The sequence below is a fragment of the Xiphophorus hellerii genome, chromosome 5 (assembly GCF_003331165.1).
Source record: "Xiphophorus hellerii strain 12219 chromosome 5, Xiphophorus_hellerii-4.1, whole genome shotgun sequence".
In the NCBI taxonomy this organism is placed as follows: Eukaryota; Metazoa; Chordata; class Actinopteri; order Cyprinodontiformes; family Poeciliidae; genus Xiphophorus; species Xiphophorus hellerii.
In genome coordinates this window covers 34189375-34217295 of record NC_045676.1, presented here as the reverse complement: position 1 = coordinate 34217295, position 27921 = coordinate 34189375, and the positions used below count along the sequence as shown (strand labels likewise).

General features: G+C 39.0%; 1 protein-coding gene and 1 long non-coding RNA gene across 5 annotated transcripts in view; one reads left to right on the top strand and one right to left on the bottom strand.

Moving 5' to 3' along the window:
- The window catches only part of tmem131l (transmembrane 131 like), a 95074-nt gene that overhangs the window by 48107 nt on the left and 19046 nt on the right, over positions 1-27921 (top strand). For all 4 annotated transcript variants that reach the window (XM_032563570.1, XM_032563569.1, XM_032563571.1 and 1 more), the window contains exons 5-26: positions 8353-8476; positions 8567-8683; positions 10680-10784; positions 11679-11756; positions 15838-15991; positions 16428-16486; positions 16558-16663; positions 16745-16847; positions 16934-17078; positions 17528-17698; positions 17791-17857; positions 17949-18072; positions 18152-18221; positions 18304-18413; positions 18522-18591; positions 18769-18902; positions 21566-21708; positions 21815-22001; positions 22121-22306; positions 23701-23850; positions 23940-24474; positions 24626-24738. In XM_032563570.1, the coding sequence (XP_032419461.1) occupies positions 8353-8476; positions 8567-8683; positions 10680-10784; positions 11679-11756; positions 15838-15991; positions 16428-16486; positions 16558-16663; positions 16745-16847; positions 16934-17078; positions 17528-17698; positions 17791-17857; positions 17949-18072; positions 18152-18221; positions 18304-18413; positions 18522-18591; positions 18769-18902; positions 21566-21708; positions 21815-22001; positions 22121-22306; positions 23701-23850; positions 23940-24474; positions 24626-24738 (3051 nt within the window). The remainder of the gene's footprint in view (positions 1-8352; positions 8477-8566; positions 8684-10679; positions 10785-11678; positions 11757-15837; positions 15992-16427; positions 16487-16557; positions 16664-16744; positions 16848-16933; positions 17079-17527; positions 17699-17790; positions 17858-17948; positions 18073-18151; positions 18222-18303; positions 18414-18521; positions 18592-18768; positions 18903-21565; positions 21709-21814; positions 22002-22120; positions 22307-23700; positions 23851-23939; positions 24475-24625; positions 24739-27921) is intronic.
- LOC116720357 (uncharacterized) lies at positions 264-10834 on the bottom strand. Its single transcript, XR_004339378.1, has 3 exons — positions 10823-10834; positions 10118-10125; positions 264-890 (listed from the first exon to the last, which is right to left on the bottom strand). It is a non-coding gene; the product is annotated as an uncharacterized LOC116720357 (long non-coding RNA).

The window sequence follows — 27921 nt, the reverse complement described above, 5'->3', positions numbered from 1 at the left end:
TGTGTAGAGTTTTGTCCAATGAGGCATGGTTAAAGTCACCTGTGATGACCATGAAGGCGTCCGGGTGTTGAGTCTGGAGTTTGGGTGCGGTAGAGCTGATGACGTCACAGGCCACCGCTGCATCAGCTGATGGGGGAATGTAAACAGCGATCAAAATGGCGGACGTAAACTTCCTCGGTAAATAATACGGCCGCATTCCCACAGCCAGAAGTTCAATGTCCGGGCTACAAATCTGTTCCTTCACGTTAACATGACCGAGATTACACCACCTCTCACTCACATAAAGTGCAATCCCGCCGCCCTTCTTCTTCCGACTCTTGGAAAAGTCCCTGTCCCCCCGCACCAAGGAAAATCCAGGGACCTCCACGCTGTAGTCCGGAATAAACGAGTGTAGCCAGGTTTCCGTGAAGCAGAAGATACTGCATTCCCTGTACTCCTTCTGGGTCCTAACCAGCGCCGTGAGTTCGTCCGTCTTATTCCCCAAAGACCTCACGTTCCCCACAATAATCACCGGTACCGCTGGTTTGTGCCGTCTCCTCTTCTCCCTCCGTTTAACTCCAAACCTGCAGTCCCGTCGTCTCCTCTGGGACCACAGGCCTGTCTCCGGGCAGCAGCAGAGGCTTACACAGCGCAATCAGCTGTTCACGCGAGTAAACAATGCCGCTACTCCGTTCGGCGAGGTTCTCCGTAACAAAGAGTAGAAAAAGTAGCAGAAGAACGCGGAGAACAGCGACAGAACCACATCCAGCCATTGTGGAAAGCTTAACTGATGATCTATGGGTTCTTTAAGCATGGATCCTTAATCGGTTACAGCAAATATACACAGATTAACACACACGACGGGAGCTGCGTCTGCAAGCAGCCAGCTGTGCCGGCGCCAAAAAAAATATCTTAAGAATATTCTCTTAAAATATTCTGAAAATAATATTTTCAGAACTCTCTAGAGAAGAATTTTATATTTTGATACATTTATCAAACAGCACATATACAAACACATGAAACACTTCATATCACACTTTTAGCCGCTACAAACAGATAACAGGCAGCAAAGAAGGCACACTCCACCCGCCCTCTGAGCCTGGAGCCGCCTGGCCCCATTAGCGGAGCTACGCTGCTCCAAAAACTCTGGAGCATATTTCAAATAAGACTAATTTTGCATGAAATAATTGCATAGATGAACCTGTGATGGCTACTTTCTAGCCCAAAAACATCTTAAAATTACTTTTTGTGACAAATTAATAGTGTACTCACTTCTATTTACCACTGCTGCTGATGCAGTATAATGGAGGCCATCTTGCCCAGGTCCGGAGGAGATAAGGCAGGTATCAAAGACAAATGTCTATGGGAGGCATGGCAGCAGGCTAGTGTAGAAAGTAACGCCCTGAGCTCTGCCCTTTCAAAATAAAAAAAATTAGCTAAAAAGTCAGGGTAACCAATTTTCTCGTTTAACCAGATGTCCGGTATTATTTGTTTCTCATAGGAACATTACTTAAACTGATTTGTGGTGGGCAGAAAATACTACAGTATACAGCGTGAAACGATCAAGATGGTCTGTCTGCAGACTATAGAATGTTTATATGTGATACCCTGTGTAAGCCGGACAGAAAGAACTTCTGGGTCAGACTAGTTGTTAAAAATGAAATCATGAAAATCGAACTCGAGTGCTCGTTATCCGTTTTTTCCATTTTCCTTTTGTGCACTAAATGGGAAATCGGATAACGAACCGAGCTGAGCTTTTATCTGATTTCCGATTTTGGTTTAAAAAAAGCGAGTCTATTTTTTTATTTATTTATTTATTTCATTTTTCATTTCAAACGAAAAAACGAACTGCCTCAGCTTGTTTTCCGATTTCCCATTTAGTTCACAAAACGGAAATGGAAAAAATGGATAATGAGCGCTCAATTTCGATTTTTCATGATTTCATTTTTGACAAGTGGTCTGACTCGGAAGTTCTCTCTGCCCTGCACACTTTAAACACTCGTCCAAAGCAGCAATTAATGCAAGTATAATTAATTTCATAATGATATCTACCTCCACAGAGCTTATATTCTACCTTCGTTTTGTATTCAAAGCTAAGCTTGGCTTCTGAATGTAACTTCCGATTCAGTAAATGGTTAATGGCCTAGTCCACCCAATTTTTTACAACCTTGAGAGTCTTTAATCTGCTCTAGGTTAAAAACTACAATTCAAGACGCTCAAACTGCGACAAGAACATTCTACCAGTCATTCAAACCCTACAGTTTTTTAAGTGTTTCCTTTATGAATAGCATTAGCATACCAGTTGTAAGAGCCATATGAATTAAATACGTGACAGGTGAGCACGTGGCTTTGACACTTAGGTGGTGGGTGTGTCGAGGTGGGCGTGACCGTCACCAGGTATGAATGGCGCACTGGTTCGTGTGTATCAGGAAGTTGGGTACGCGTCATGATTTCTGTTGACCGTTTTACGTCAACAGTAATAAAATTATGTTAGTTCTTATGCATTATTGACCTTGTCAGACTGTGTCTCAGTCTTTGTCTCATCGTTCAAACCAAGAAACTCTAAAAATAAACCAATCATTGATTGAACAAAGAAGTGACCTGGAGTTGGTTTGAAACTCACGTCAGACAGAAAACATTCTCTGAATTTAACCCAGTGCGGCCCTCTACCACCACAAATTTTTGCCTCACATTTACCAATTATAAAATGTTGTCACAAACACGCCTGGAAAAAAGTATGATTATCCAAAATATGCACTAAAAATGTAGCTATTTCCCATATCTACCAAGGAGGAAAAGTTTGAAATTATGCGCCAATGTTATGAGATTATTAAAAGCTTAGCTTAATAAATGATTATCTAGGAAGACAATTAGGGCCATGGAAAAAAGTCAGAATTCTGACTTTAATCTCAAAATTCAGATTTTCTTTTCTCTCAGAATTCTGACTTTAATCTAAAGAAATAATAATGCTGGTGTTAGCTAAATGTTATGGGGTCCTATAATCCTCTTCTGTGGTTTATCACCACATGATACTTTTTCACACTTTTATCAGTGAAGTATGACTGTCCAACAAAATATGAAAACCTTTGTTTCCTTCATGATATTTGCTTATAAATTATTGGTCTCGATTAAACATAATAAACAACTTTTGAGTTGATTCTTTCCATTATTCCTTTATAAGCAAGAAACAAAAGCATTATTTCATATAAAAATTTTATCAACCTGTATCTAGCCAGTTGGTGCTTTATAACTGGATGATTTATTTACAATACTTACTAGACACTTACCAAACTTATTTTCTCTTATTATCATCAGATTGTAAACTCATATCTTATAAAATAAACATTAATAAAATGTATTCATAAAAATGAATTTATTAGAACAACAAACAAGCAGATATTCAGCCCATGTTTGAGGAATTATGAACAAATGTTCTTTTAATTTAAGTATATGAAACGGTGAAGAAGACAATGTCAGGAGGAGGAAGAGGATCACTGGGAGATTCGGGAAGCTCCATCCAGACCTGGAGCTGAGGCCTCTCCTGAAGAGCTACCTGTCTGAAACAATAAAAAATAATTTTAAAAAAAGTTCACACTGCACTTCAGAAGTCAATTGAAGCCAAGAATATATTTCACATACAACAAAAAAAATTATACGTATTTACAAACTTGAAAACATCCATGAGGAAGGGAATATTAGTAACTGGAATTGGAAGAAAACACTGTGCAAAATATCTTCAGTGACTTGCCAAGATCAGGCTGCAGTTTGCGGGTAAGACACACTCCAGCCGCCCGCTGAGCCTGGAGCCTCTTGGCCAATCGGAGCTATGTTGCTCCAAAACCTCCGGAGCACATTTCAAAGAAGCCTAATTTTGGATTCACTAAGTGGATAGATGAAGCTATGAGGACTACTTTCTTGCCTAAAAACATCTAAAAACAATTTTTTGTGACAAATTAATAGTGTACTTACCTCTGGCAGAGAGAACTTCAGGGTCAGCAGACTTGTCAAAAATGAAATCATGTAAATCGAAATTGATCGCTCGTTATCCGTTTTTTCCATTTCCATTTTGTTCACTAAATGGGAAATCAAATAACGAGCAGAGACGAGCCGTTATCCGATTTCCAATTTTGGTTTGATAAACGAAAAACAAGCGAATCTATTTTCGTTTTTCTTTTTTAATTTCAAACGAAAAAAGAACTGTTTGAAAATACACGGAACCCAATTCTGCAGGCTGACAACATTTTCTTGTCCATCCTGTTGAACATAAGAAATAATTCAAATGATTTATATAATGTATTTAGAATGCAGAAGCTAGGCACCCCAAATCTCAGCAATGCTGGACAAATGTTTTCACAACTACATATAATTGCTTTAGGGAAATGAGTGTCCCACTCATCAATCTTGTGGTTTCCATTTTATGTAAGAATTGTCAGAACAGTTGAATTACTGCAGGTCAGCTGACTACTAAAGACTATTAACATACTATTAGAAATACATGTCATGTTTTGAAGAAGTACTAACCCTTACTTAAATGGATTACAAATAAGATAATTAACATGTCCGTGAAAACGCTATGATATTAGATATGATTTTTAAATAGATATTTTATTCAAATCTAAAATCTAGATTTACTGAACTCGATGTCCAGGTTTCATTCTCATGCAGGCCGTGATGGAGTTCCCTAAAATGAAAGTAAAGTCACACTCAGAGACAAACAGGAAGTGAGAACAGTTCAGTTCAAACTTAAAATGTCTGATGACAAGTCTGTTGCATGGCTTTCTACACACTTTTCTATGATTCCCATATTGCTTGGCAATAATAGGAAAGTGTAAAAGAGAAGTATTGAATGCTGTTTTGAAATTATGTAAATTCATTTTAAGTTTTCTTAAACTTTTACTCTGCAATGCAAAAAATGCTGATGTACTGAATGAGACAAGTGTATTTTAAACTGGAAACATATTTAGTAAAAACCTGTCCTACATGAGCTCAGCTAAAATTCATAGCTCTGAAGTTAGAAATACTGCAGGCCAACAACAGTATTCGTGGAACAGCAGTTGTACTTTCTGTTTTGAACCCCACTACCAAAAGTGGAGACTGTAATTGTATTGCTATACACCTGTATTCCAGAAAAATTAAATCTAAAAACCAGAAACACTACATAATAAATAATATACACCCAGAAATGTTTGACTACCTTTGTTGTATCTGACTAGCAGATGAATATTAGGGGAGATGTGGTAGTTTCTCTATTTGAATATTTTTATTATATTTTCAGCAAAATAAATCCCTAACTAATGCATTCAAATCCATACATCTTTTACATAGATATAGAAACAAAGCAAACCAAAGGGGAAAAAGCCCACAAATCTTGGGTTGACTTTATGCTGAATTGACTGGGAGTCTCTCAATATGCCATATTTTGTAAAATGTGTTGGCAGAACCATGCACAACATGCCTCTGTTGTTCAACAGATTTGAAAGCAAGTCCTCAATCCATAAGAGTATGAGTCGACGGGCAATCAGTGTGGAAAAGGCTACAGCTGAAGCATGCCAGATGGACACACCGCATGTCAGAGGAACAACCCCAAATATTGCAGTGAGAGGGTTTGGGGGAATATTAATATTCCACGACTCAGACAGGAACCTAAAGCCTGCAGTTTTTGGCAATCCCAGAATATATGTCCAAGTGTTCCTTTCTCGCTTTTATATTTTGGGCAAGCCTCTTCTGACCCTGGAAACAACTTTGCAAGTTTACTGTTTGACAAATGGAGCCTATGGACAACCTTAAATTGTATTAAGCCATGTCTAATACATATTGTTGCCTGCTGCCACTGTGACTCAGTTATTCTCAATCCCATCTCAGCTGCCACTGTTCTTTAATTTTGTCTAATTCAGGCACTGCTGCTGTATGGATTAATGTATGGTAGTTTCATAGTGCAAATGGTAGAACGTTTAGGCTTATTCAGCGTAGTATGCTTGCAGAGCAGACGGTATTTATTGGTAGTGAATCATTTGTCTGAGTGTCGCAGCGTAACAGACTGGCCTAGCCCAGAGAGATGACCTCAGTCCTGATCTCATAAGTGTTTTTTATAAGCATTCCTTTTCTGCTTAATCTTGTATATGCTTTTACTTCTGACACCACCAGCTCATTCAGGTGAAATGTGCACTGCTCATAGCTGAAGAGTTGCATCTAGAGAAGGGGTCTCAAACTCCGGTCCTCGAGGGCCGCTGTCTCCAACTTTTAGATGTGCCTCTGCTGCACCACACCTGAATAGAATAATTAGGTCATTAGCAAGGCTCTGGAGAACTGATCTACACAAGGAGGAGGTAATTAAGCCATTTCACTCCAGTGTTTTGTACCTGTGGCACATCTAAAAACTGCAGGACAGCGGCCCTCGAGGACTAAAGTTTGAGGCCCCTAATCTAGAGCAGTGGTCCCTAACCCCCGGGCCGTGGACCGGTACCGGTCCGTGGACCAATTGGTACCGGGCCAGGGAAGAAACAATTAAATATTTCCGTTTTACGTATTATGTGAGTCTGGAGGAGCTTTTATTTTGAAAATCCTTTAACCGGACTCTCTCGGTTACATCTTGCGCGCCAGCATTGAGCCCACAAGCAGCAAAATGAGTAAGAAACATATCAGATGTCTTTGGAAAGTTTCTTTGCGAGCCGAAAAGGCCCAGAGAAGAGACAGGAGAATGGATTTATCCCGGACCGGTAGGTGATTCCCACATTCCAAGCCCGCTCTGCATGATATGGTGACCGGCTCGTTAATGAGGGAATGAAATCTTCAAACTGCTTCGCCACGTAGAGACCAAGCACCCTGTGCATAAGCAACACTTCGGGTGTCATTGTCTCTCATCGCTCCCAGATGAAACCATCTCGTTGCAGAGAAATAAGCTCAGGGCTCCCATTAGTCGTTATCGTAAGTTAAAATTTTCGCGAAAGTAAAATATTCGTTTTTGTGGCGCATCTGTATCTTATTTCGAAGGGATATGTAAACGTTACCATAGCGACCCGAGTCAGAGAGCGTTAGGGCAGTGGTCGAGAGTAGAGGAGTAGAGCTTGTGAGTTTTAGGTCTGGTTCACACGGCACGATTTAAGGATTGTCGGCCGATTTTGTGACCACACACGACACGAGCCGATAAAAATCCAACAGGTTCAGTCGGTTCGTGTGTCCAGCCACACGGCAGGAGCAACACACCACACGAACCGATTCCACTCGCGAACATCCCGACTCCAGAGGAAAATCCAGTAAAACCCCCAACAATACCATACGTGAATTTAGAATAATCAAACACAGATTACGATGTAAAAGCAGCAGTGATAGTTTGTGGACTCATTTTAAACGATAAAAGACGTGACAAATAGAAAAGTCGTTTGATAAAAGATGGCGGGAGCAGCCGCTCTATTTGCTGCACTATGATTTGAAGGTGAGTTATGTTTTAACATTTTTAACTGAATAAACATATTCAGTTAAAATATGAATATGTATATTTCATATATACATATTCATATTTTATATATATGAATATGTATTATTATGAATATATATTATTTATGAATATATATAATATATATGAATATATATTATTTTAATATAATAAAATATATTATTTTATATAATAAACATATATAAAATGACCTTTACATATAGTAATAAACATTTCCACATATCACCTCTGATGTCGACCGGACTCTCAGTTTCCATGTGAACTGTTTGGGATTCCCTCCATTCTTACGTCATCGCGCTTTCTGATTGGCTACCTGTCACATTCAACAGGCTGCGTTCTCGCTCCCAGTCAGGCTGCTAAATCGGGCCAAGACAATGTTGAATATGCCTGATTTTAGTTCGGGCATATTCAACACACCACTCACTGTAGGACGTTGTAAGATTGTCGTAAAGGGAAAATTGGGGCAAAAAAAAAAAAGACTTTAGCTGGAACGCCAACATGCAGAAGCATTATCTGACGGTCCCTGGCTGCAGCAAAATTGCCAAATCTTGACCGGTCCGCGGTAAGAAAAAGGTTGGGGACCACTGATCTAGAGTATGCAAATGGTTTCTATTTCAAAACATTTTTGTTTTGTTATACTGACTAATGATAAAAAGACATGCTTTGTCTTATGAACATTAACATGGGATTTTTAATTTTTTTTTTACTGGGATATAAAAAAAAATGTTGACCTAATACATATAACATGTAATTTGTGTCACATTGTGAAGCAGAAGCCATAAATGAACTGCTAGAATTTGTGTGAAAGGAACTTTATGATTTGCCTCTTTTGGATGTTTTGCTCCGCCTTATTTCAGCTGACCTCAGTGTATTCGGGATGAATGTTTTCCATGCTGATCTTAATACTCTGCTGTCTACAGGCCGCTGGGGTTGCCAAGAGCTGAAACCATATATATACACAACCCCAGCCAGGAAGTTCCTGTGACCGTGCTGTCGATGTTTCCATCCAGCAGGCAATTTTACATACCTTCCTTTCACAGAAGAGTAAGTATGTTCACAAATACCAGTGTTTGTTATTGTTTCAATGATTTGTGTTTTACTGAAGGGTTTCGAAATGTTCTTTTTGTGCTGTAGGTCATACCACCGAAGGGGAAGGCATCTTTTAAACTAATTTTCCTCCCATCTGAGGAGGGCAGTGCAGAAAACACATTATTTATAAACACATCAGCCCATGGACTGCTTTCGTACCAGGTCAGTATATGAATAACCTCTCCCTCTGGGGGTTTTTTTTTTGAGTGTGGTATAATCCAGCATTATCAAACCTTGCAAAAGTTTTCCACATACTGGACTGTTTAGACCACAGATTCCTGTGTCTTATTAGAATTTTATGTGGCATACCAATAAAATGTAATTCATAATTGTAAAGTCTAAAAAAAACAAAAAAACACCTATGCTTTTTTTATGTACTTTTTTTTTTTTACATTTATTTGCAAGGAGAGAGATTCATATTGTGACTTACATTTATATGCAGCACCACTGAGTCCTGCAGTCCTACTATACCTGTCACGATAACAAATTTTACTGGACGATAAATTGTCCCAGAAGTTATTGTGATAAACGATACTATTGTTGCTTAGAAACAATTTCCATGCAATATAATGGAAAAGGGATAATAATACAAGAACATTTAACACTGGAACTGGAAGACATTTTAAAGATCCAAAACAAACAACATAAAAAACATCCATCCATTTTTTCCCGCTTCATCCGGGGTCGGGTCGCGGGGGTAGCAGTTGAAGAAGGAAGGCATTTACTTATGAATCAGCTTTGCTCCGTGACATAGCTGAAGGTTAGGACTTGGTTCTATAAGCCAATCTAATCCTGCTTTAAACATCTCCATAGGGTCCTCCCTGATCCAACTGCTACCTTCCTTGGTTTTCATGAAGCTATTCTTTAATGCTCTCTAGCAAACGTCCTATATTTGCACGCAATCTGGATTTATCCTAAGAATCCAATATGCCAGTGTATTGTATTCTAGACCAGTGGTCCCGGTCCGCGGACTAATTGTTACCGGGCTGCGCAAGAAATAATGAACTACTTCCGGATCTTTTATTTTGAAAATCCTAAACTGGATTTTACCGGTTACGTCTTGCGCGTCAAAATTGAGCCAACTTGCAGCAGAATGAGTAACAAAACAGTATCGGAGTACTGCGCGCGCGCGCACCGCACCCCCCCCCCCAAACAGCATCGGACTTGATACTTACGATGCGCGCACCCCACCCCCCGGTCCACAGCAAAATTGCGAAGGGCTGACCGGTCCGCGCGACTAAAAAGGTTGGGGACTAGACTATATTTTTTGCTTGGCTGTTTTCTGGAGGCAGTTGGCTACACTAAATTTTAGTTTGTACGACAGATTAATCAGTAGACCTGTCACAATAACACATTTTGCTGGATGATAAATTGTCCCAGTAATTGTTACGGTAAATCATAGTATTGTTGTTTTGAAACCATTTTCAAGTAATGTATTAACAAGGACACCATAATGCAAGATTGTTCTCTAAAAGACCAATAAACTTTTATTTTGTAAAAAAAACACGTAACACTGGAACTGGAAGATATTTTAAATATCCAAAAATAAAACACAACCACCAACAACAATAAATAAAATGGAAATAAAAACCACACAACACAAACTACAAATAAAATGGATTATGATGTCCTTCAAAAAATATTAATCAATTAAATGGAAATTATGAAGTTCATTTTAAATTATGTGATTAATTGTTGATTGTTGTTGAAAATTCTTAGAGATGTTAATTAAATTCACACTGCACTTATTAAATGTTGGTCTGTCAGAAAAATGGCAATAAAATACTTAATTTTAAAAAAAAAATCCCTTTTTAAGTTGCTGTACATATTTTGACTTTCCTTAGATTTAAATAACAGAATTTTCATTAAGTGTACATTGGTTTGATTGCTTTTGTTTAAATTAGCTTGAATTTTTTTTAGCCTTTATCTCATTTTAGCACAGTTCTGTGTTTATCTATAACATGCCAATGTACCTGCCATCCCTCTAGCTCTCAAGATTTCCTACTTACCAATTGAACTTCCAACAGAGAATACATCTGATCTTAATTTATTCAAGTTTTACAATTTTCTGGTGACTTTCTAAGTAAATGGGTTTTTTTGTATTTCAGTGTTTATCTGAAGTACAGTAAGCCCATCACTTTAACTTCTTTTTCTTCAGGTGTTTGGTGTGGGAACCCACCAGACTAAATTAAAATCTTCCCAACGAAAGGAAACTCATCTAATATTCCCTCACATCCAGAGCATAAAGCTGACCCAAACTCAGGTATGCATCCAAATGTTGATGAGCTTCTTCATCCAGACCTTGCATAACAGTCAATAAGAGCATAATTGGAAACAGCTGATTTCATTTTTCATAGATTTAGATTTCATTTAGCCCAGACAAATACGCTTACACACACACCCCTACACACCCACCATCACCCACTCTGATTAAATTAGTGGATGGCTGATGAATCGGCAGGAATGCTAAGCTTCATTTTTTTGGTCCGTTGTGAACACAGACACTGTTTTCTCAGTGTTTTAAAATTTTTTCAGGAACACACAGTGTGAACACCAACGTCTGACTTGTTCATAGATTAAGAGGCAATCTAAGGCAGTGCAGGGGTGTGTTTGTGTGTGTGAGAGACATCTGAAACATATTCCCGCCTCCACAACAGGAAGTGAGGTGGCAGTTTGAAAATGTCAGTATGGCCATCAGCTCTCACAATAAACATGAGTGTTGCTTAATTGGGTGCTTTACTGCCAATTTTTCTTTAATCAGCAAACTTTCATAGTGTTGACATGTAATTACCTTAGTCTGGTCTACATATCCAGTGTGTATGCTGATGATCAATGTTTAAAAAGGGAAACAAAGAAGAGATGATTAAATTGATCTTTAGGGACAAGGATCTTAGGGAATGCAATCATACAGAGAGGAAATAAAGGATAAAGAAAATAAAGGTTCTATAACGCTCCTTTGTGCACCTGCTTTGCAACACATCGTCACTGAAGGAGTTGTCCAAAGGAGTTGTCCAGTTGAGCAACAGCTTCATGCATAGGGGTGGGGGAGTGACATCCATTAGTGATTTAGTTTTAGCCGGGGTCGTCCTGTCTTCCCCCACCTCCACTGGGTTGAGGGGAAAGCCATATGACATGCTGTTGCTGTGTGTTTCTGCAGGAAGATGCCTCTAACATCACCATTCTGGGTCTGCTCCTGGAATGCAGTTTACCAAAGAGTTTACTGAGCAGTCCTCAGGTACTCCTTCTTTTCTCAGCCTGTTAGTGTTATTTTGTTTTTTCTAAGCCAATGTCTCACAACTCAGGGAAGCTTTACATTAAAATTTTGTTTTGAATTTTACAAACTAAATATTATTTTATATTGAAGCTGGAATATAAAGGGACAAAAAATTAAACTCTAAAGCTTTGGCTGCAATACTTACCATTTGATTTTCTCTCTAACTCCTTGGTGTACTTGGATCTCTTTCCAAATATTGAATTGCTTTCTTAAGAGACGCTATACTGTAATTACTTAAGAACTCCCTGTACTCATTACACAACTCTTAAAAACAAGACTTCTTAAACGTTACCATTACTGTACTGCTGTAATGGTACCCCTTAACTGTCACCCCCAAAACACTTACAAGTAAGTCGATGGGTCCATGAAGATACAGGTGTCATCATGGCAGTTAAGGGGTTAAAACAGCTCCAGCTTTTTTTTTTTTTTCTCGATGTTGCAGTTTACTATTTTTTGAACCGGATTAAGGCCAGACCATTTTATTATCTTTATCATTAATTTAGTAAACTTGTGTGTTGTTGTTGTGTTTTCTTTTATAACAGCAACAGTCTTGAATGACTAATTATTGATTGAATAATTAATGTTGTTGTTAGAGCAACAGTACAAATTTGATGTGAGGTTTAATGTTTTCATTGAAAGAATTGAAACATGTATATTTTGTACGCCCAGAACATTTCCATCACTTTGTTTGATATAGTTTATGTATAGTTCTTCACTTTTTTGCTTTGACTTGCTGGCTTGTTGCTCTCCTTTCCTGCACTGCACACCAATCTTCCCTTGTCTTAGATATCTTTCTGATAGGAAGTGTCCCCACCTACCAGTTTATTCCACACCGAGTACGAGTACCTGAGTTTAGGTTCTCACCAACATCGATACTTAGCAAATTGACATTTATGTATATATTTTTATTTATCTTATTTTATTTCTTTATTTTGAACATGATAGCATAAAATAAGAAACATAAACAAGGAATGCAAGAGACATATTTTTGAAGCCACAGTAATCTTGACGTAATCTTGACGAAACTGTTGTTTCAGGCTCAAGCCCTACGTCACAGTAATCTTATTGCACCTTCATTGCGGCGCCCTGCAACTGCTGCAATTCCTAAAAGTGAAACAAGTGTCAAAAACTGAACTAATCCCCTCTGTAAAATGTGGTGATATTCATCAAACTACGGCTTTTACAGCATATTTAAAATAAATTGATTGACCAATATAAGAGAAATTTGCCCTTTCTTGACAGAACTAACAGAAACCAAACTGTTTATAGATTTGTAGAATTTATGTATCAAACATCAGTTTTCTCAGCTTTATTTTAAATCGTATTTAATAGATGCTGTATATCTGATGAAAATGATGGCGCTACTAATATTTTCGTGACAGATTTCTGTTCATCCTGCATTGGAATAGAATTTTCTGGATGTAACTCAGAGCATCACATAGCCACTAATAGGCGCTGTCCAATCCAGTAATACATATGAATAGGCCTGTCACGATAGCAAATTTTGCTGAGCGATTAATTGTCTCAAAAATTATTGCGATAAACGATAATATTGTTTGAAGACCTTTTTACACTGATTTAATGGAAATGACATAATAATCCATGCGATTTCCTGCCAAAGATAGATACACTTTATTTTCAAAAGAACACTAAACACTGGAGCTGATAAACAAAATAAACAAAACAACCAAAAACAAAAATAAAATGGATTCTCAGTCTCCATTAACAAAAAACGCACTTGAAAAAACAACTAAACAACATAAAGTAAAAGTGGAAATAAATACTGCATTCAACCAAAAGAAGGCAGATTATGAAGTCTGTATATTATGTTGCCCTTCAGTAATAATTAGATTTAAATAGAGAAGATGGGCACATCGACTACCTGATGCAATAATTCACACTACATGATTTTTTGCTGCTATTTTTCCCTTTACAACAATCTTAAAACGTTGATCTTTCTAAGATTGTGTGGTGTGTTACGGTAGATCATCGTGGCCGCTCCGATCTAAATCAGGGTTTTCCCCGACTGGGATCGTTAACGCAGCCTGTTGAATGTGAGAGGTAGCCAATCAGAAAGCGCGGATTCTCCTCTTCACTTTCTGAGGGGAAATTACGTCGGGGAATCCCAAACAGCTGACACAGCGCAACACCAGCGGACATTGGAGATGATATGTGGAAACAACATTAATGTTTATTCAACATGCAAAGAATATAGAAATGACAAGAGGAGGAGTTGGAGCGAAATTGCTACCGCAGTTGATAAACCCGGTAACTTTTCAGCTGTTCTTCGTTAACGTGAATGATTTTCATTCAGTCAGGACTGACACTAGCAACATGCATTGCAGGTAGATTGTAGTAAAGCATTGATTAATGCCTGATTTTAAAATTAGTTCACTGGACTTGTAGCCATTATTTTGTGCCCATTGTTGGACACCACACGGCAGGATTGAACCAGATCGAACCGTTATATCTAGGATTTCTGTCGGCTAATGTGTGGTCTGTCAGGTTTTGAAAATGGGCCGACAATCGGCCGACAGCTCTAAGATCGTGTCGTGTGCGCTGGGCTTTACACTAAGGAAATGAGGAAGGGAGGAGTCAGTGGAGACGTAAAAATAATTAACTATACATTAAGAAATTATATTTAATCCTCAGTGCTACATGAAGCTCATTTTGAAACAATGCAAGTTAAAAACAATATTTTGGAACAAGTAAATTAAGTCCAATGTTAGGTCTGGGTAAGTAAATGTGAGACTGATATACAGTATATATAATCCCTGCTTTTTATGGAAATCGGCCGATTATGATCAATCTGCACAAATCTGTCAGATATGGTTCTTTTAGAATAACGACTGACATGTAATCATACCTTTAATTAACTGAATCATAGCGGTTGAATTGAATTTTAGTATAACATAATGTTTGATGATTTTTTTTGACAATCATCAAACATCTCAGAAAGATGGTAGTGTACAGTGAACCCTCGTTTTTCGCGGGGGTTACGTTCCAAAAAGAACCCGTGTTAGGCGAAATCCGCAAAGTAGAAACCTATATTTTTTTACAATTATTATACAATGAAATATTCCATAATACATTGAAACCAAAAAACAAAACATTTTTACAGGCCCAAACATTTGTTTAACAAATAAAAAGTACTGTATAAAATAATAAATAATAAAATAATGTATTGTATTAAAATGTATTAAAATAATAATTTTAATACAAACTGAAGGCGGATTCCCGTGCCTGAATTCTGGAGATCAGCAACCCCCCCACCGCGACCTGAGTCATTGGATTAGAACGGGCGAAAGTAAAAAATGATTATGAAAAAAAAAAAAAGTACAGTAGGACAAATAGTGACTCACGTGTATTTCACTGCTCTTCTGGCTGAGCCGCTGCATCCTGACTCCGCTCTGTAGCGTTTTTTTTTTCTAAAGCCCGCGGTGCAGATGTGTTTTTTCGAGAGAAGAACATAGTTATCGGTAGTTGTCGCTCTTTTTTCTTCTGGGCAAAAAGATTCTTATAAACCGACATGCCACCATCGATTATGTTAAATTTGGCAAGCTGTTTTACGTACGTGTACATATTAAACCGCAACGTTGTTGACACACAGGTAGAGAAGAAGCGGAGAGACTGTTTAGCCAATCAGAATGCAGAACACAATGCACGATGCAAATCCGTGAAGCAGCAAGACCGCGAAAGGTGAACCGCGATAAAGCGAGGGTTCACTGTACAGCCAAATATATCCTGCAATGATTTTAGAAAGAATAAAAACTATACTGTACACTTCAAATTAATTACTTTTTGTAATTGTACTTTTTAGAAGTATACAAGACTAAATAGCAATGTTCAAGTTGGGGAGCAAAGGCGTACTGTCCTAAATCTCACAATTTTGCAAGCTGGTAACCTGCACGCTCAAACCCTTATGTTGACTTCGAATGAGTACACACTTCATAGAGCTTCTCAAATCTCTCCTCACTGTCCAAATGCTTCCATTCCCTTGTATTTGGTGCATGACTGGTTAGCCTTTCCTTCCTCGTCCCAGGGGTCCTGCCTCCAGAAAGAGGAGTGTCTCAGTCTCCAGATTAATCTGTCTGCTTGTGGTGACCGGCCCGCTGAACTGGACAAGCTCAAGCCCTACGTCATTGAGCACATTTTGTTCCTGCTGGTCACTCCTGCTGTTGGACCAGCTGCATTTGGTGGGTGCTTGTTAATGTCTATAGTCAGCTTTTCAAAAGCATTTACTAATCTAATCATGAGTCTCACAAAGTTGCAGAAGAGAAGCTTTTAATTCAGTTCTGAGGGATATTCCAAATTTATTTATTTATTTTTCCTAGTTTCATAATGAATAGAAGAGAAGAGACCGAAGGAAGAGACCCCCACCTCTTCCTTCTTTAGCTCAGTTTTAAATAATTCACCAAAATAAAAGTCACATGAGATTTGAAGCAATTGTTTTCTGAAGTGTGCAGCCACTTTTCTAATTTTGAGTTTCAAAACTGGCATTCACTGTTTGTAACCCATAGTAGTAATTTCCTTGTATTTACATTGTATTTAATTATCTGTTATGACAAAAGGTTTGCAAACATTTTAGGATTATATTGTAAAGATGGACAATATTGTTATGTTTTCACACAGGGGATGCAAAAATAGGAGTTTATATGTTGAATTCTGGAGGGAAACAGCTCTACATAAAGGTGAGAATTTCTTATTGTTTTGTTCATCATTGTGTTATTATGTCTGTAACGAGATGTTTTCATGTTTCCAGGACATGCAGGTGTTGTCAAAGGTGGAGACCAGCCTAAACTTTAACAAGGTTCTTCTAAGACCAGAGGCAAAGAACTTCACCCAGGTGGCCAGCTTAACATGCAGAGGTGAGTTGTCTTCTTTCCTTGAAGCGGCTTCTTAGTCAAACATTGAAGCTGATCAGCTGTTTTCCTCTTGTCTGGTCCCAGGTATATTTCCAGATCATGGACAGAAGTGTATAAGTCATATCAGTTTAAAAATAATGGGGAACAAAACGACCTCCAGCTTCCCAGGATTACACATCACACACAGGTCCCACATTTGTCTCTTTATTGACGTTTATTGGGGGTTATGGTTTTATTAATAAGAACTGTTGTATAATTTGTGCTTTGTTGCAGATGGACAGTAGGGGATTTGTTCAGTTTGTTTCAGGTGAAACAAAGTAACCACCACCAGATGGAGCTATGGTTCTCAAACCCTTCCCCTCTGCCTTTCACTTTGGTCAACGCCACGCTGTCAGAGATGCTGCAGGGCGTGGTGAAGGTAGGCAGCAAGCCATCGGTCAACTTTACTTGTATAGCACATCTCAGCAACACAGCAGTTCAAAGTGCTTTGTAATGTGAAAACATAAAAAATATACAGTAATAAATACATCATAGAGTCAACAGTTGTGAAAACCAACACATTACATTTTGTCAAGTGCCATTGCTAAAATCATCAATACACATCATATGCGTTGGTCAATGTTTTATTTGTTATGGTTGAAAAGCAACTCTACCAAGTGGGTTTTTAGTCTAGATTTAAATTAACAGAACAGTTTTCTGGAAGTTTGTTCCACAAAGCTCATTTGTGACAGGAAACAGACCACATCTTTTAATGAAGTGATTCTTTGCTTAATGTTTTTACCAGATTGATTCCAGATGTTTTGCTATTTATCCAGGAAACCCATGAGTCTTTTCTAACAGTAGCGTCTGCTGCCCCCTGTCTGTCAGGTGGTGAACTTCAGTAGTCCATTGAGCGTCTCCACAGGTTGCTGGCGAATCCTGTCCCTCCAACTGCTAAACAGGACTCTGCCTCTGAACTACATGCTGACCCTGAGTCTGGACACTAGGCTCGGCATCAGACTGCACATTCCCTTCTACTTTCATTTAACTTCATCAAAGGTAAACTTGACATGTTCCTGGCTGCTGCTTTCTCGGTTAGGAAATGTGTGAAATTAATGGGAGCTGATTATTAATGGTGTGTATGCCAACAGGAGGAGGTGGTGTTTGAGGCCGAGCGTGAGTGTGCACGGCAATGTTCTCTTCGGTTATCTGAAGCAGGTGAAATTTATCCCCTTCCAGCATATGTGTGAAGTAAGACGCTGCTTCCTGATGATAATTTGTTTATGTTTTTCTTGGTGACGTCTGCCAGGTCGCCAGGAGTGGCAGCGATCCCTTCAGCCAGACTCTTTCACCTCTTCCTGGGTTGTAGACAGCAAGCTGGCTGCAGAGCTCTGCTCTCGGTCACAGAATTACAAAGACAAACTACCCTGCAGGTGAGTTGCAACACCAGCCCATCTCTGTCCATTTCTGAGCTTTATCATTCACATCATCATTAATTCAATGTCTCTTCAGGTGGCCCAGGCTTCTTGCTGAGGGATCTGCTCCTCTGAACTTTGGGGCTACGCCTGTCAATGAGAGCAAAGTAAGCAAAGTGTCATGATTACTTACTGAAAAATACCTTTCTTTCCATAAACTTGTGGTTCATATTGTCCTCTCTGGTCCAGGTTAAAACATTCATGCTGAAGAATCCTTCACCCTCAGTGGTTTCTGTGGAGATTCGAACCCTTTCCCTTTACCCTTCTCCCAGTGAAGCTCTGGACCTTCTAACCAAATGGTAAACGGTTTGGTTGGTATTTATAGTAAATCAAATGATGTTCTTGCATAGTTTTGAATATTGGAGCAGAGCATCCTAATAGTTTAATTCTTTTTGTTTTATTGATAGGTTTAATATCAGCTCCCAAACTGTGAACATCAGCACAGAAGAGTTTTCTCTGCTGGCTTCTCCTCCAAAGGTATCCCTCTAAAGAACTCTCAAAATCATTTCTACTGTGGTAAATAGTTTTGGGATTAATTAGATTTTTCTTAGCTGAACTTTCATGTCACCATCTGCACTCAGCTGTCTTGTTTTTTTTTTGCTTTTGTTGGAGCTTCTGACAGGATTTTCTCCATTTTGCTGTTTCTCTTTTCAGGCAGGTGAGAGCGCAGCAGATGTAACAGGAGAGGGTGTTCTGCGTCTGCTGCTGCAGCCCTGGGAGACCAGAGAGGTTGCTGTGGTGTTTAGCCCCACCCAACACAAACCAACCAACACCATTCTCATTATCAGGTATGACAGCTAATTCCAAGTCACCTTTATTTTCTGATTCATTGATCAGAGGTTTTTGTAAAGCTGTCTAACTAAAAACTTTTCTACACAGCTCTTGTAATAATGATAATAATAATAATAATATTAATAATACAGGGTTTTCCTGAGTGTATTATAAGCCTGGCGGCCTGCCATGCTTTACTAGCCCCCCGCCCCACCAGGCTACGCATTGCTCGTTTTTTTTGTTAGAAAAATTAATAATCAAAAAATATATATTTTTCTTTTTTTTATTACTATTTTTTAAATAAATTTAATCCGGGTTGCAAGCGCCTCTGTTGCTCTGAGTGTTTCACTGGCGGAGCAGATTTATTCCTAAAAGATTTAAAGCCTGGAGAGCGACCAATCACACAGCTGGCACCTCTGCATGTTACCTCGTGTGCTGCCGCTGCTTTATCTCGGCACGCGCCTCCTTTTACTCAAACTTTACACAGGCTGACTGGTATGGATATTTACATCAACCACCTGTGTGGAATTATGTCTCTTTGGCAAACTCTACATCAAGCTAAGAGTTTAAAACCCACCGCGTTAGCTCTGGTTGCACAGCTCTAGGTGAACCGCAGGAGTAACTTATAGTGGCGCTTTTTGAGGGAGCGGTGAGAATGATTTATCTTTGTGAACAAAGAATTATATGCGGCATTTACATCTCAACACACTGCCCAACACCCAGCTCTGTCTTCCCTGTAAAGTTCATGTATGTGGTCCCGGTTGGCTGCTGCGTTAGTGGTTATCAAACCGGCGCTAACCTCATCATGCAGGTTCAGCCCGGTGAGGAGCTTTTGATCTGTCCTCGTAGTCACGCATCACGCTGGTTTTATATTATTTTATTTATTTTTTGTAGTATTATTTTTCCAGTTTCACGATGCACCAAACCGTATCAAATGCTTTGTTCACTTAGTCAGCCAGAGTAAATACGCGCGACTGCGCGAAGATCTGAAAACCTAATCCCACAAACTTGAGCAACCAAAACAGTTTCTGTGACGCTTATTAAAAACGCAACAGATGTTAGAGTTACTAAAGCCACATTAGCAGCATTGATTTAAATCTCCTGTTTGTTGCTGATCTCTGCTCTCAGTTCAGCAGATTTTACTCATCACGCAGGGCCTGTCCAAAGCTGTATGAGGCCTTCAGCAGAATTTGACTTAGGGGCCCCTCTTGCTGCTAAAAATATCAGCACCTCTAACAGCTTCTGTGTTGGATTTAATCTGGGAGAAGGGAGTAGTTTAATTGGCCAACCTAAAAAGCAATAAGTTATACTTGCAGTTTTCTCATTTGTATTTGTGAACAAACAGAGCTCAAACTCAAACATTAAACTCACAGCATTAGATTGTTGTAGTGGTAATAAAACAATCTAACTGTGAATATTGTTTTTTGAACTTCTACAAAGTACATTTGCCAGCTCCTTAAAATCTTACGTTTAAATGTTAAACAATTTAAAATATTTTAATTTGTGTATGCTGAAACCATTAAATCAAATTTACCAGCATTGATAATGTCAAAAAATAAATGTTACATTTATATATCTGTGGTCTGTGTTAAAATATGATCATTTATGGCCCCTGAAACCTTGAGGGGCCTTATGGAGCCGCTGACTTAATTTTTATTAAACAGAAGTGCAAATAATTGATATTCATTTTAATTGTATTTTTTGATTTGTTGTTTTTAAGACTAGTTGTGGGTTTAGATAGCATTTCACTGGTGATGTTTTCCCGTAACATATAAATACCCAGTAATATTTTTACTTTTCCTGTCTACTTAACATTTTTTATTTTTTTTTAATTTTATTTTATTTTATTTTTTTTGCACCCCTCCAGGGGTCTTTTGTGGGCTCTAGTGTCCCTTATATGACAGTAGGCTGACAGGAAACGGGGAAGGAGAGGGGGGGAAGACATGCGGCAAATGTCGTCGGGTCTGGGAGTCGAACCCGCGACGGCCGCGTCGAGGACTCAAGGCCTCCAAATATGGGTCGCGCTAACCACTACGCCACCATGGCACGCCCTACTTAGCATTTTTTAATACAAAAACACAGTGGACCACCTCGACCACCGGGCTTAGCAAGTTGATAAACAACAGCAGATCTTTAATGTATTAAATTACATTAAATATTTGTTTTAATCATGTAATTTTCTTATCCAAAGTGCATTTATGGATTTAGAGTAATTTGAATAATTAATATCACCACAGTGCTATTATTGTTTCAATCACGTTTACTACTAAAATTACATTCTTCATCAACATAAATTAGTGTTGTATTTTTGCCAGAGCAAAAAGTTTTAGTTGGTGTTGGATGGTGGGCTGTCAGGAATGGTTGAGGACCGCTGGCCAAAAGATTACATACCCTCATCTTACCTCTGACATTTCCTATAGACTGAACAGTTCAAAATATCACCAGCCTTAAGCTTTTTTCTTCATTAACAACTTTCACATCAAAGAATAGTCTTGTTAGTTTGGGTATGGGTGTTCAGCATTAGCAAAAGGAGTAGCGTTTCTCAATGGCTTCGGACAGATCAAGTTGAAAATCATCAGATTTTGGTCCATTCTCAATCCTTTTCTCTGTCTGTTAGGTATACAAGGTCTTTTTCAGTGTGCCGTTGTGTAAGAGGAGATTGTATGTCCTTGTTTTTCAGAAACAACTTGACAGTATTTGACATGGTGACCCTACAAGGCCATGGAGCCAAAGAACTCCTAAGAGTCGGGGGTAAACTTCCTGGTCCAGGCGTGTCTTTACGCTTCAACGTTCCTCAGTCTACTCTGATGGAGTGTCGTGACGGTGAGAGCATTGCTTCTGCTCTGTTTTACAGCATGACATGTTGCTGTTTCTAGCTTAAACTAAGTTACACATGCTACAAAAGATTAATAGAGTATGTCTATTCCAGGTCTGCGCACCAGTAAGCCTCTGTTTGCTATCAGGAAGAGTTTTAAGGTGGAGAATGCAGGAGAGCTTCCTCTAACTGTCATGTCCATGAACATCAATGGTTATGCGTGTCAGGGGTATGGCTTTGAGGTGCTGCAGTGTCGCTCCTTCAGGCTGGAGCACAACACTTCCTCTGAGATCACAATTGCGTGAGAACTATTAAACTTCATTCGTTCATTTTATTTCCTCATTTAAAATGTTTCCTTCTGCTTCTGATTCTCTTGCACCTCTCACATCTTTTCTATAAATTCTTTTGATTTGTTTGTAGGTTTACACCAGACTTCACGTCCTCCTGGGTGATTCGGGACCTCACCTTGGTGACATCACGTGGTAGCACTTTTCCTTTCACCCTTAACGTGACTCTGCCCCACCACATGCTGCCACTCTGTGCCCAGGTGGTACCAGGCCCCAGCTGGGAAGAAACCTTTTGGGTTGTCACTCTCATCTTCACATGGTTAGTCACTGTTATCCAAACAGTGGAGAAGGGGTGTAGTCGGACCCACATATCGGTCCTGATTAAGGCATTTTTAAATGGTAAATGGCCTATACTTGTATAGAGCTTTATCAAGCCCAGAGGATCTCAAACTCCTTCCCACTTCATGCAGTCAGTCACCTGCCAGTTGAGGGACAAACTCCTATCGCCAGCATCGTCCCTCAACTTTTAAATGACCAGCATCTGCTGTATATGTTACTCCATGTTAAGTGTGCATATTTATTAAGTCACTTTGTGTTTCTGCACAGCTTGCAGAACTCCATTCTAAGTTGAGCACATTATTTTGCTCATCTAAATAACCTATTTTTTCCATCGATATAAATGTTTTTCAATCTTAAAAGTTTAGTTCACTTCAGCTTCTTCTTAGAGAGCCTTCTGTCAACAAAATAAAATGCTCTGATTTGCAGCAGTAAAATTTTTTACTGACAAAAATTACTCTATATAATCTAAATAAACTCACCGCAAACTGGAACAAACATTGAAAGGATTTTGCTTAAGCAGAGTTTATTTTTCATTCTTTGAAAGTGAGAGGAGAAAGGCCTTTCTTTGGGATAAAAATACGTGCCGAACACTGATTATTTCATTAGCATTATCTCTGGAACAAAATTATAAATATTTCCAAGTCAGATAAATACGTTAGTTATTCTAATGATTAAAGCCTGTGTGATGTGTCCCAGATACGCACGCAGAGCAACGCTGCTTTTCTTCACTTTCAATCTTTTAATGTTTTGTGATGTTGTAGTTAAGTTTATTTTTTTTAATTGGAAACAACTGAATCATAAATGCTAATAATTCCATCAATTCAAGCATTCTCCATCCACAAAAGGTCATCAGATAGTTCCTGTTAAATGAACTACCTCCCAGAAAGAGACTTTTTTTTCTTCTGAGATTTTGTTTCTAATTGCAGTAAATGAGGTGGAAAATATAGGTTGGTAAGTAATGGGCCTAGTTAACTACTCTGGTTCCTGGGAAGGTTTGCTGCAGTCAAAAAGAGAGACTACTACAGCTGCTACAGCTTCCAATCTGTGTCCGCCAAAGCCCAGTATAACATGGTGGGCCCACTTGTTCAGGGTTAAGGGTCAGGTTTAGAAGTAATCTGTGAAATATATTTTGGTTAAGCATAGGGTTAGGAGCAGACTAGTAAATGGTTTGTGTTGGGTCAGATATTGAATGTAGTTAGTAAAATAAATGGAATTAAATACAAAGTCCTAATAAGGGACTGTCAGCAGATACTTGATCATACTTTCCTCTGATCAGTAGGGGAGTGATAGGATTTTGATCAGGATGGCTTGCATAAATATTGTTTTACTAGAACGAGGAAGGAGTAAATATTTGCCAAGTCTCTGTTTTTGCAGCTTCTCCTTGGTGGGCGTGTGTTTGATGGCCTTCCATCAGGCTCAGTACATCCTCAGAGAGTTCTCTACCCCGAGCATCCGGAGCAACCACAACTCTGTCCTATCCCAGGAGAACAGCTCTGTCAATAACATCACCTCCAATGGAGTAAAGTATGTCCAGTCAAATACATTGGTTTTATGCTCTAAGGTTTGGATTGAAATGCTAAAAATAACTGTCATCTTTGTATGTGTGTGTACAGTAAATCTAAAGGCAGCTGTAAGACCTACATAGACACCTGTCACACATCTGATAAAGGAAAGGGCCGGGGCTCTTCAGCTGTGGCCAACAGCCCGCCCCCTCGGTCTCAGTCCTCAAAGAAAGGCTCAACCACTACCTTCCAACCACAGAAGAAGCATAAGGTGTCGCTTTATTACACCAAACATAAGCCCAGCTCAGCCGCTGCTGCTGCTGCTGCCATGGACGAAGAACACGAGGACCTGACACCAGACAGCCTCACTCCGGACTCCTGCAACGACAACCACCCAGCATTCATCAGCGAGCCAGAGAAAAAGATGCCCACCCGCTTTCCAGAGAACTTCCAGGGCAACATGGAGCACAGTACGTCAGCAGCAGTTATGTTTCCTGTGGAAATAGCTGCTAGGTTCCCTGAGGACGTCACACTGGCTCCAGGACCCAGACCCGGTTTGTTACTCTGCAGCCCTGTGGAGAGGAGCTGCAGCGAGATCTACACAGAGAAGATCGACTCTGAGAAAAGGGACATTTCTGAGTTGGAGGTAAGGTTGCATAGGTCCAAGTATGAACCATCTGTTACAGATGCTGTAACCTCTGTTGCATCATCTAGAATTAATGCCTCTGCTTCAGGCATCAATTCCAGATGCTTCAGGAATTCATTAGCTCATTTAAAATGTCTTTTTACTAATCCAGTTTGCAGAAGAAGCTAAAGAGCAGAAAAACAAGGCTCTGAATCCAGAGAGTGGAACAGCAGTGGGAAACAATAAGGGAAAGAGGAATCGCAGGATAACGGAAAATGTCTCCAGGTAGAACACACATTTTCTTTAGGATGAGAAGAACTGAAATTCACAACAATCCTGCCTAGTTTGGTGTTCAAAAGTAAATTGAAGATATTTTTAATTTTGCATTTTCCTGAAATTTTACTAATACAGTGTTTCTCAACCTTTTTTGGGCCAGCGCCCCCCTATCCATTGTCCAGGTTGCTTGCCACCAAATAAGATGTAGGCTACTTGCACTGAATAATATTTTATGATTAATATTACTATATTTATTGTTGCTGTCTTGATTTTTGTTTCTGTATTTTTCATCAAAAATCCTTAAAAAGAAACACATTACTGAATTATTAGTTTCCAAAGAACAAAAAAAGCCATGTGAATAGAAATCCTTTTTAAAGGTGTGTAAGAAAAATGGACTGAACATTTAACTTAATCGGTAGGGCTATCAGTTGGCCTGTCACAATAACAAATTTTGCTGAGCGACTAATTGTCTCAAAAATATTGCAGTAACCGATAATATTGTTTGAAGACCATTTTAAACTTATGTAATGGTAACAACATAATAATGCAAGCACATGCTGCCAAAAATAAATGCACTTTATTTTCAAAAGAACACTTAACATTGGAACTGGTAAACAAAATAAAACAACCAAAAGCAAAAATAAAGTGGACTCTGTCACCGTTAACAAAAATTGCACTTGAATCAAAACTAAACACAACATAAAACCAAAGTGGAAATAAAAACTACATTCAACCAAAATGGTACGGATTATGAAGTCTGTATGCTATATTGCCCTTCAATAATCATTAAATTTAGATAGAGAAGACTGGCATATCCGACTGCCTGATGCAATAGTTCACTCCTCCCTTACGCTAAGGAAATGAGGAAGGGATCAGTGGAGCTCACCGGAGTTGAGCCTTTTTTCATTCAGTGTCATCAATAGAAAGAGAAAAAGGCACGAAGAAACGATAAAGCCGATAAATTAAAATGAGGTCAATAATTTTTATTTATCATGTAATTAATTGATTTATTTTTTATTACGACAGGCCTATCAGCAGCCAATCTGAGTGGAAAAAATAATCTTGTTCTGTGCCATTTTCTGAAGGTGTATAAACCTTGCACAAATTGGCCAGATAAAAAGATGTACAGCAATACCAGCTTAAACTTTGAAACTTTGCAAAAAGACTGTGCTCTGCAATATTAAAACATGGGTAGAACTGCAGCTACATTAATCATAACTCTTCTCTTCAGTGTTTCTGTCAGTTTCTGGTGATACTGTGCTCTGTGCTGCCTTCAGGAGAATGGGACATATCCAAAAATTTCACCCACATGGCATTTACTGTGCAAACCAGTGCTGTAAGAACAAATGTTCCAGATCCTTTTAATGGCATACCAATATGGGGCAGAAACATGGATGATACACTGCCTGGCCAAAAAAAAAGTCGCCACCTGGATTTAACTAAGCAAATAGGTACAAGCCTCCTATTGGATAAGTACTGCATAGGCGATTATCTTTCAGCTGGCAACAAGTTATTTAACCCCAGCTGATGCAATGAGTAACTCCTCATTTCTTAAACAACCATGGCAAAAGACACATCCTGTGGTCGTGGAAAAGACGTTAGTCTGTTTAAGAAGGGTCAAATCATTGGCATGCATCAAGCAGAGAAAACATCTAAGGAGATTGCAGAAACTACTAGAATTGGGTTAAGAACTGTCCAATGCATCATTAAAAACTGGAAGGATGGTGGGGAACCATCGTCTTCCAGGAAGAAATGTGGTCGGAAAAAAATCCTGAATGATCGTGATCGGCGATTACTTAAATGTTTGGTCAAATCAAATCGAAGAAAAACAACAGCAGAACTCAGGAGTATGTTTAATTGTGAAAGCAAAAGCATTTGGAGGAATGGAAGAGGGTCATGTGGTCTGATGAGACCAGATTTACCCTGTTCCAGAGTGATGGGCGCATCAGGGTAAGAAGAGAGGCAGGTGAAGTGATGCACCCATCATGCCTAGTGCCTACTGTACAAGCCTGTGGGGGCAGTGCTATGATCTGGGGTTGCTGCAGTTGGTCAGGTCTAGGTTCAGCAACATTGTGTGCCTAAAGAATGAGGTCAGCTGACTACCTGAATATACTGAATGACCAGGTTATTCCATCAATGGATTTTGTCTTCCCAAATGGAACCGGCATATTCCAAGATGACAATGCCAGGATTCATCGGGCTCACATTGTGAAAGAGTGGTTCAGGGAGCATGAGACATCTTTTTCACACATGGATTGGCCACCACAGAGTCCAGACCTTAACCCCATTGAGAATCTTTGGGATGTGCTGGAGAAGGCTTTGCGCAGTGGTCAGACTCTCCCATCATCAATACAAGATCTTGGTGAAAGATTAATGCAACACTGGATGGAAATAAATCTTGTGACACTGCAGAAGCTTATTGAAACAATGCCACAGCGAATGCGGGCTGTAATCAAAGCTAAAGGCGGTCCAACAAAATATTAGAGAGTGTGACCATTTTTTGGTGGCGACTTTTTTTTGGCCAGGCAGTGTATTTCTCAATAGACATGTCTATTGATTTATAGATTAATATATTTACTGTATAGAAATTACAAAGAACAATGCTGGTTCTTCACCCAATCCTAATGATTCAAATTGAAAGTGTCATGGAGTCACTTAACAGCCTCATGACATTAACACTGACATAAAAAATAATATTGAAGAAATAAATATATAAAATAACATATATTTAAAAACATAAATAAGTGATAAGTTCCTTACTCTTATAATCTGTAAAATACATTTCTTCTTAGTACTAGATGTGTTCTCAACAAACTCATTGAACTTCAACAGTATTATCTTTTATCTGAAAATGGTGTCTGTTTGTTCTTGCCATTTAGTCCCCTGTATTAATTATTGCTCGAAAGGCCTTGCCATATAGGTTTATTGGTAACACTTTATTTGAAGGGGTGTGCATAAGGCTGGCATTACACTGTCATAAACATGACATAACACCTGTCATGAACATGAAGGAGTCTTTATAAATGTTTGACTGTTGTCACAAAGTGTCATTTGGTAAATAATTACACTTTTTTTTTTTTCTCCACTCCAGGGGGTCTTTTGTGGGCTCTAGTGTCCCTTATATGAAAGTAGGCTGACAGGAAAAGGGGAAGAAGAGGGGGGAAGACATGCGGCACATATAGCCGGGTCTGG